The following is a 10184-nucleotide window of genomic DNA, read 5'->3' on the forward strand; positions in this document are numbered from 1 at the left end:
TATCACATAGATGGATACCCAACTTGTCAAATGGTTAATAAATTGATCTATATTAATTTCAGTAGTGTAAGGTATGAAGAATAACTAGACATTAAGCAGACTTAACTATTGAGCCTCAGAAAGTCATCATCTTCACTTGGAACCCTCAACCCTTTGCCAATACGGGCATTGCATGGGCACACCCACTCACTGTAGTCTACGCGTTAGGCGCTTTGCACCATACCTGGAAACAATGTCATAATAATAATATTATTATGATAATATTCTAACAGAAATACGGGAGCTTCAGGAGTCCTTAAACATTTATCCCTATCAATCGCTCCCCTCTTTATAGAGAACAACTCCTCCACCAGCTCACTAGATATTCCAAATCATCCTTCCTAGTTGAACTAGCAGTCTGCTGGCGCACTTACTTCAGCCGCCACCAACCATCCACCCGTCGGCTTAGATTCTTGGGCAGTAGACAGAAAGAACCTAAGTGAAAGTCTCAAGCTGAACGTTTTGCGCTCGCCCAAAGTTTCTATGCCACTCCACCAAAGACCCGCCGTTTTTCAGGTCCAAGCACACCTATCCATTAGAGGCACCGCTCCAACACACAGAGCCAAAAATGAAGGAAAAGATATCCGGGAAGCATTTGAAATCATGAAGAAATCCTCCACCCCAGCAATCTGGTAACAGAAATCCGGAGTGATAGGTCATGACGAATCCAAGATCCTGTGCTACATATAATATGAAACCCAACCAATAGCACTCCTATCCCAGGCCACAAAAGCAGAGATTGCTTGGCGGGCTCTTCTCTGATACTCGAGTAAATTAACTGTCCACCCAACCAACAACGTTACGATACAGGATCATACCCCATTATTTGGCGACACCTACAGGCACTAGTACGATCAAATAAGATTTTTATCCTAGGTTTGTCTCGAAATGGCAATAAAACGCCATAGGCTAACTCTTTATGGCGGGGACCAACCCTTTCGGGGCTCTGGTCTTTACGCAATTGTAAGTTTCAGCTCAACCGTTCCTTATTTCGACTTACAAGGATCATAACAGGCAAGAATTATCCGAACATGAGACAACGGTTATTTGTCTGTTAGCCATACAAGTATACCAAAAATGTCTCATGTTCGGTACTTCTTGCCTGTTCCCCCGCGCGATATCAGCGCCTGCCGGTTGTCTCCAGACAATGCGGTAAACTATCTGGCAGGCGTTCACACTTTTACCGGCGCCGGATCGGTATAGTATTCCATTGACGGGGCGAAACAATGAAAATATCGGTAGCCAGGCGCATCGGAGCAGGATTTGGTATGTAGCAGCTCGCCGAACCTAACCAGAAAATCGCTTACATTCCCGGCGAAACGTGAGCCTCTAACGTTGCGGAAAAGGCTCCGCAACGCCTGTCAAGATACAGATTTTTGGTGTTCAGCGATTCCCACTGCGAAACCAGCAACAAGCACCCACCTTTGATCACAGAAAAAATAAAAGAGAGACCATCTAACCAATCAACCCACTCCCCCGCCTTCCGGAACAGGTTATCTCCAAGAGTGCTTGGCAAAGGAACCCACCCCTGCACCTGCGCACCCAGCCCTCCCAGGCATGATAGCAACTACTGGACCCAAGAACAGCTGCTGTCTATGCGATACAGCGCAGAGGCGAGCACAACCATTCGGGATGCCACCTGGGCCCGGCCTACCGGCGGCGAGGGCGCCGGTTTCTGAACACTACTATGCCGTCCAGGTTTCCTATGATACAGTGGTTGACGACGGTCGGCCCTGGAGGCGATAGGGTGAATTCCTACCCCGTGACCCGGCACAGGCGGTAGGATCTGTGATACTTTCACAAGATATGACAGATCCCCATGGCAAAGCGATAGGTGCCAGGCGCGATAGGTGCCAGGCGCGATCCGACACTAGAAGGAGACCATGGTGAATAAACGGCATTTCTGCCCACTGGCCTTTTCCACGTTATGGTTGGTGCCTTGACGTACATATGTTCGCCAAGGTGAGAAACTTGCGGGGGGGGGATGGAAGGCAATTCCCCAAAAGATTGGGAACCCATGACCATGGCACCTGTAGTATTTCACTTATGGTACTTGGATTATAGGGCCACAAGGCTGGCGCTGAAAATGAGCAGCGAAAAGGGTTTTCTGCTGAAAACCCGCCATGTTCTTTGATCCCGTGAAGCAAGCCCAAACGGAATCCTCATCTACAGTCCCTAGGCAAAAGCGCTAGTGAGAACCTGAAGTCTGACTAAACGGATTCACGAACACTTTTGCCCAGGAAACTGTATATGTGAAACAACTCCTCAGATTTTACTTTATACGACTCTTTAGAACTCTGTATCCAAATCGTCAAGAGATAGCTGTGGTCGGTGCATTGGTCCCGGTGTATTTGTATTCCCCAACTATTATTTTTTTGTTATGGGAAATGGCCTGGCTTGGTGCTTTGTAAACTTGAACCCTGTAACATTGGAAAGAACTTTGGAGCACATGCTATCAATTTTTCAAACCTCTTACAGCCCTGGAAGCTATATTGAACGGAAGGCGTTCGGGAGCATGGTTTGGGTCTCATCGTGCTTCCAATATTCCACCAATATAATGCCATAGAATCAGATATCATAATATTATTATATCATACTTGCACGAGTAATAAGTAGATCTGTCCAAAACCCTAAACCCGATCCAATACCACAACGCAAGTGCGATAATAATATTATCATAATAATATTATTATTACGATATAATAGCGCAACCCAAAATTTTAACCAATCAGAATAACACAACGGACAAATCCACTCCACAAGCCTTGTTCTAATGCCACGTCCCAGCCTCAAGCATGATACCAAAACCTCTCCAATCATACTACCATTGCTATCATAGCAGATAACTGTAGATACCAAGACCCCCACTATCTGTAAACTCAGTATCATACCATTTCCCATCCCAGCCTCGGATCAAACTCCCCGTCTCCCGGGGAAAAACAGAGCCCCACCCAACCAAACCACCCGCAGATGACCGGATCAATCATACTTGACGCCAGATACTCGCCCGGCAAGACAACCCCATCCAAACGACCAAGTCCGCTGCTTCCAAGAACAAAAGCTAGGTACAAGTTGGTGCCTTCCATTCCGCACCCCCCGCATTCAGGAGTTGCCGAACCCACGAGCACCCGACAGGCGTGCCGGCCATGGGCACACACGCCCGAACACGCCCTAGGACAGGTGGGCGACTTGAAAGGCTCAAGAAGCCCCGGGCACTTCCAACTGCCATATTGGTGCCAACCTGGGGCATTCCGGAAGAGTGCCTGCCAGCTCAACATGACTTGTGACTCATCACAATTTTGTGTGGCTCAAGATAGATTTTTTTGCAGCTCAACACCTTGTGGCTCAATATAATGTTAAAGCTCAAAGAAACTTTATAACTCTATATACCTTTGCAGTTCCAGGTAGCATAATACTAGCAGATCAATATAACTTTGAAGATCAACTTGAACATAACATTGAAGTTTATGGTGAGTGGACAGCTGGACATAAGCCTGAGTACAGATGCAACTTTGTAGTTCAATGGAACTCTATAGCTCAATACAACTTCTTAATTATATAGAACTTTGTTATTGAACTTGAATGGATCTCTGTAAAGCCTTTTGTATACAACATCCTGTTTTGTATCCAGATGTATTGAAGTTAAGGCTATAGTACCACAACTACTATCCAGTACTTACCAACTTTCTTTCCAAAATACTCTAGTCTATATAAAAAAAAAAAAATACATCAAAACTTATATCATAGTTATGGGTATCAAAAAACAAGCAAGACTAGGAAAAACAAATGTACGATAAACCAGAACATTTTGTAAAGTAGACTCACAAAACGATGCCGAGCCACAACCTTGGCACGAGTTCCATCACCACCACGTACCTTGTGATACACCTCAAACGCAACCTCGGCCTCTACGAGTACCATCTGTCAACGCCCCCCTAATCTAACTTAACACCGCCTCCCGTCGAACAATAATACCATAGTTTCATCCATCCAAAACATTACCCTGCCTACTCAAGTGAGCTATTCACAAAAAAAAACAAGATAAGCATAACCCCTCACTCGCAACACATACGATATAATGCGTGGAAAAGAGAAAAAAATGAGATCTGAATTCAAGGCAACCAACGTTTCGCCCCAATTATGATAGCAAATATGTTCTACAAATCCCCCCCCCATTTTTTGGAACCTCGTCTGTCCATTCGTCCTTCCATACCTCGGTGGCACCATCCAATCGCCAGCCGCTTCCCAAATTTCCCCGCCAAATTTGTGACATATGATATGTAATGAGGAAAAAGAGCAGAAATTAACCAGAAGAGGCAAAATCAAACCAGCCGAAAAAAGTAAATTATGCAAGACTCCCTCAATATTGACCCCTAAGCCCCCGTACCGTATCATCTGCCCAAGTTTCTCCCTTCCGTTTTGCGTTCATATACCATTTCGTCAGATCCCAATTCCTAATTTGCTACAGAAAGTATTCGCCGCGTCCACCTCTACCGGCAGGTACAACCCTTTGGTCGTCGGGGACCGCACTGAATATGGTGAAGTTGGGGTTTAGATCCGGTTCTAGTTTCATGATGCTTGCTACATTGCCGCAACGGTAGCAGTAGTTTGGTGCTGACCATACTGTTACTACGTCTTTGTTTTTGAAGTGGTACTATAAGGGAAGGTTAGCTCGTGGGGGTGAGGGGATCTCCTAGGGTGTGGCTCTTGCCTTGTATCCTTCGTTCACAAGCTGATGAGCCCTAGCTATTAAGGTAAGGCCATTGACGTGATTAAACTAGGTGCGTTAGCTAGTAAGGGGTATTAAAGGTGATCATATTTTACCTCCGTTGCTACTTTATCTCCAAATAGCCATCCGGCACCTCTGGGCGATACTGCCCAAGTCTCCACCTCTATTTGGCCATGATTAGCTAATTCCCCATACTTTGGCCCAACCAAACATACCTTCCGGATCACTCCAAACCAGATCACAAAAGGCACCCTCATGAGGAATCTCCTGCGCTCTCGCTACAACCCTAATCTGGTCCAAGGTTCGAATTTCGGGGCTCAGGCCCCCGTGCACACAAAGAACGCTACCGTCGATAATAGCAGCAAGGGCGAGGAAGTCGAAGACTTGGCAGCAAGATTTCCATACAGATGCATTCCCGTACTTTGTCTGACACTCTTCGTAAAATCCGTAAACTTGAGTTATCTGACGGGACTCATGATTGCCACGGACCAGAGTTATTCGATCTGGATATCTGGCGGTGAATAGTGATCAGTGGCTGGCGCTTGCCGGACGAGACCTGGTATCCAGAGTATGTGATTTTTTTGGGAGAAGGGGGGGGGAAGCAGAACGAACTTGGCTTTCAAGCACATCAACAATGTGAAGGTCTCCAGGGAAAAGTAGCCCCTATCAACGAAATCGCCGAGGAAGACATAGTTCACCTTATCCGGGAGACCCCCACCGACCTGAAACAACTCCATCAGGTCATAAAATTGGCCGTGAATGTCGCCGCAAACAGTGACGGGCGTAGATACCGGTTGGATGTTTGACTCTGCCCATGCACCAAGACGAAGCCTTAATTCAGTTTTTGCCCTTTATTCTTTTTAAAAAAACTACTTACATGACATTGTCATGGACAGCGAAGCTTCAGAAGGAGAGGAGGGTAAGAGTGACAAGAAGGATGGGGGTAAGGATACTACAAACCCTCCATCAAGCATTCCTTCACAAGCTCGCAAAGTCTCTTCATATCACCTTCACTCAGGTATTTACATTTCTTGGCCATCTCCAGCCACTCATCCGGACCTCCACCGGTAGCCATTGCGGCTCCTCCACCCTTCTCACCAACGCTCATATTCGCAGTGGAAGTTGATGACGCAGTATCCGAAGGGGTTGGATTGTTCGGCGATGAAAGTTTGTCGGATGCGGAAGCGGAATATGACGACGATGACGATGACTTTTCAGCGGGGGAGGGGGAACCCGAGGGTGATGTGGTAAGAGCGGCTGAGAAGGGAAGGAAAGGCGGTAGAAGCTGTTTGAAGGATATGGCTGCTGATTAGGGTATCGTTATAGAAAAGGCGGAAAGGGGGAGAATGATAGCTTCGGATGACGGCGTGGGGTGTTTGGTTTGGGTATTGACGGCAGGGAGTATTGGGAGAGATGAATCTTAGATTAGATCTTGAAATAATGACAAGATAAGGGGATAAGGGGATCAGGTCCCAATCTGGAAAATGGCCACGGCGAAGGCGGCGGAAGTGACGGAGAATTTCTGAAACTCACACAGCTGGACAAGGATGAGGGAAGAGAGCTTTGTTTGTGCTGCACTATGCTGGTGATGTATCGTTGGTAACTGTGGTAACGAAATGAGGCGTGAGGGGAGTTGAGAGATCACAGCTGAGATCACAGCTAGAAGCGAGCCGAGTTGTGGGAAAAAGAGCCCCCATATCCACCATCAACCCTCATCCGGCACAAAAACCAGTCGACTGATTTTACCGTATGATAACTGCCGCCTGGCCACGCATTAATTGGTTGCCCGTTCCTGAAAAAGCTAGAGTGTCACTGATTCCGAAATTTCGCCCTCCCAAAGTAATTTCCCCTCGTTCGAGAAGCGAGGCGCTTCTCTCTTTGTATCGTAAAGTAACATCCAATCATATTTGTGACCAGCTCCCTGGTATCCATATCGCTTATTGCATCAGGATTATTGCAACATGGGCGCGATATGGTGCGAGTCAGCCAAAACCCGCCCTTGGAAGACGCAGGCACACTGAAAGTGGATTATCAGCGCTCGAAAAATAGAAAAGCTCTAGAAAATGATTCCCCTGGCAATTTCGTAGAGAATCCCTCTACCCTCCAATGTGCTCGAGATCGATCAACAACTGAGACCACGTTGCAATGGGCTGTTTGATAAAGGTGTGCAACATCTTCAACTCCGACTCCAAAAACGAAACCATCAGCCATGACTTCATGTATGACCTTGGGTAAAAAAGAGATGATAGACCGGTTCTAGCTGATTATTTGAACGATTGCACCTGAAGGGAAATGGCAATAACCCCCTAGAGAAGAGGCAATTCCCGATTTAGAGATTTTGGATCAAGTTGGCCTCAAGAGCAGGTTTTGGTTGTCGGGAGAGAGACCTACATGCAATGAACACGATCCCATCCAACGCCACACACAAAACCACACCCCCCCCATTGGGTTCGAGAGTCCTAGCGGATGGGTAGGCTAGCCTTCTCGGGTTACCAGGGTTAGGTAAGCATAGTATTCGGAATTGCGCACAGAAAATACCCCGACAGACCTGACATAACCAATTTTTGTTTTCACCACCAGGACGAGAGCATACGTAGCCCACTATACATATCACCTTTCGTCCTCTTCCCCCTCTCTTATCCACGGTCGTTCTCTTTCTCTTCTTTCTCTAGAGTTTCTCCCGACTTGACTCCCAGAGATTAAAATGGCGTCCCCTTCGCCTACCATCGCAAAAGCGAAATCCCGAGGTGGTAGTGGACCCCTCCTTAAGGCCAGCTCCGGTAACAATCCCGCCACAATTCGCCTCAAAGTCGTTGTTCGCCATCTCCCAAGTTTGATAAAGGAGGATGAGTTCAAGGGTGCAATGGCGGAATACATAAACGAGGAAACTGTAGAATGGGCTTCTTGGGTTCAGGGAAAGATACCGGAGGAGTATGTTCCCCCTCCCATCCATCTTCTTCCATGTACCAAACTCACTCTTCCACAATTTAGACGTACAAAAGCACCCAAAGATTCACGATGCGTCATCAAGTTCAAGAACCCTCTACAAATCACCGCTCTTAGCGAGGGACTGCGCCTACATGGCCCTTTTACCGATAGCAAGGGGAACACAACCAACCCTCAAATGGAATACTCTCCATTCCAGAAAGCTCCAAAGAGATCGGTACGTATCGATGCCCGCGCCGGCACTATCGAGTCCGACCCCGATTTCATAGCATTTGTGGCATCATTAAAGGCTGCTTCTACACCTACCCCCATAACCGATGGAATTACTACCCATACGTCTACCAATGTTCAGCCCGGCGAAGTGGTCAGCACACCAACTACTATACCAGCGAACGACCCATTATCGGTTCCCCTGCCTGTGGTTGAGAAACTTGACAAACCAAAGACAACCCCACTAATCGAGTATCTCCGGATGCACAAGAATGGAAGTTCCGATAAATCTAGTTTGAGCAAGGCAAGCCTCAAAACTGAAAAGCCAAATAAAGAATCCTCATCCACAAAGCGCGAAAAGCGGAGACTCGAGAAATCCCGTGCCAAGGGCAAGGAGAGGGACCCCCGCATCGATGAAAAGGATGAATGGGCCATTAAACGAGCTGTCCAAGCCATTGATATGGAAGCCGCTACCATCCTGAAGCGCGAGAACCCCATCGGAGGCCCGCTGTCTCGACAGAGCACCAGCACTACGATCCTATCGCGACAGAATTCCGGAATTTCTGGTACTCTATCAAGACAAAATTCGGGATTATCCGGCAGTCTCTCCAGACAAAACTCGGGTCAACCAGGAACGTTGACGAGGCAAGGGAGCAACCCCGCCGGCAACAGTTCGAGGTTGGAGAAAGGGCAATCCCAGGAAAAGGAGAAGGGTCGTGAACGCCGCAGAGACAGAGGGGGTGTTTCCAGTGTTGCAGCAATTCTTCAACGCGATCTCGGCATCATTACCTCCACAAGACGCTCTAGCAACGCGGCAAAAACGCCTTCCACAATTGAAACATCTACCAGCGCCACCGATGGTGCCCCAGTGGCTACTGTCACGCCCCCAACACCTGTCAATCCGGAACCCCAATCACCCGCACGACCAAGACGGCGTGGTGGCCGTAGTAATGGCCGTCGGCCGGAGCGCGAAGACAGCATTGTTTCTAATTCATCTGCAACTACGCCCGGGCCCGCATCACCGCCAGTAGCACCAGTAGCCATCCTGAAGAAGTTGCCTTCAAACGCGTCCGCCCCTTCGGCGCCGACACCAATTCCCGAACCATCGGCAGCACCAGGCCTACTCAAAAGAGAAGGCTCCGTAGCACCACCGACTGGGCCTGCAGCGAGCGTCGCTGGCCCCGATCGAGACGGCGTGCCTACAGCTCCGAAGGGTAATGGGCGCCATCGAAGGGGTGGAGGAGGGCCGCCGCGAGGCGGCGCTATATCAGCCGCAGCCCAGGCTTCTTTGGCCATGGTGGGTGTACCTACTGCGCCGGCGGGTGACTCGCAACAGAAGGGCAGGAAAAATAGCGGAGGTGGGGGTAGGGGTGGGGGTGGCGGGGGCGGGGGCTTCAGAAGTGGCAGAGGTCGTGGAGGTGGGCCTCCAAAGAGGGGTGGCCCCGCCGACGCATAAGGTGCATAATCTGTTTACATTTCACACGGCTTTCATGGATATCTTCCTTAATAAACTCCTTCAGGCCAGGGAGTCAAACCTTGTTGGAGGGGTGGTGCGAAGACGCACATTATTTCATTGTTAGTTACTGAATCGACTCTAGCCCACTCCTGGTGAGATTAATAACCCGGACACTCCCAAAGCGTTGACGAACCTAAGGTATTTGAGAGTAGGTTATAGATTGGTCTGCCGTGTCTTAACTATAGTACTCGAGAACCCGTTCCTCAAACGTCCAACACTTTCCGAGAGGTGGCGAACCCCCGCCAAAGCCACTTTTTCTGGCTTTTTTCGGTTGCACCGTCGTCACGTGCCCGGGTTCTTGATCTCACTAGGGGTATGATGGTTTTTTCTCTTATCAAGCTGTAAGCAGACGATCGCGACAACAAATCATAATCTATCACTCGCATTGTAGTTTTTCACGTGATATCATGTCATAAGTGTATCGTATAGTACCAAGAAACACCCCGAGACCGGTGTGCTGGAAGGCCAAGGCTGGCCAAAAAGCAGCCGAAAATGGGGAAAAATAAAATTTCTCGGGCAGATACGGGCAACTGGGAGAAGCTGCTCGGCATCCCCTCCCACTGGCCAGCAAATAAGTCACCAACGCCTGGCAGCCTCCTGTCGTACCCACCCTGGCACGCTTTCGTCAATGCACAGATTCCGCATTTCCTACCTATTTCCACGCCCGCCTAAACCCCCTTTCCGCCCCCTTTCCAGGAAGGCTCTACCACAGCAAGGCTGTCACGGAGGTGGGTCCGTTGATAG

The 10184-nt window shown here is 48.6% G+C and overlaps 2 protein-coding genes; one reads left to right on the forward strand and one right to left on the reverse strand.

The window, feature by feature from the left end:
- Positions 1–4125: 4125 nt before the first annotated feature.
- On the reverse strand, positions 4126–6365 carry GSTUM_00004331001 (uncharacterized protein). XM_002835561.2 has 6 exons: positions 5729–6365; positions 5381–5576; positions 4984–5279; positions 4864–4931; positions 4769–4816; positions 4126–4693 (listed from the first exon to the last, which is right to left on the reverse strand). Exons 1-6 carry the CDS (start codon positions 5841–5843, stop codon positions 4502–4504), a joined length of 915 nt encoding a protein of 304 aa, XP_002835607.1. The 5' UTR covers positions 5844–6365; the 3' UTR covers positions 4126–4501.
- Positions 6366–7364: 999 nt separating this feature from the next.
- On the forward strand, positions 7365–9824 carry GSTUM_00004332001 (uncharacterized protein). XM_002835562.2 has 2 exons: positions 7365–7699; positions 7760–9824. The coding sequence occupies exons 1-2, from the start codon at positions 7473–7475 to the stop codon at positions 9378–9380; spliced, it is 1848 nt and encodes a 615-aa protein (XP_002835608.1). The 5' UTR covers positions 7365–7472; the 3' UTR covers positions 9381–9824.
- The last annotated feature ends 360 nt before the right edge of the window (positions 9825–10184 follow it).

This window comes from Tuber melanosporum (genome assembly GCF_000151645.1).
Source record: "Tuber melanosporum whole genome shotgun sequence assembly, scaffold_11, strain Mel28".
Taxonomy (NCBI): Eukaryota; Fungi; Ascomycota; class Pezizomycetes; order Pezizales; family Tuberaceae; genus Tuber; species Tuber melanosporum.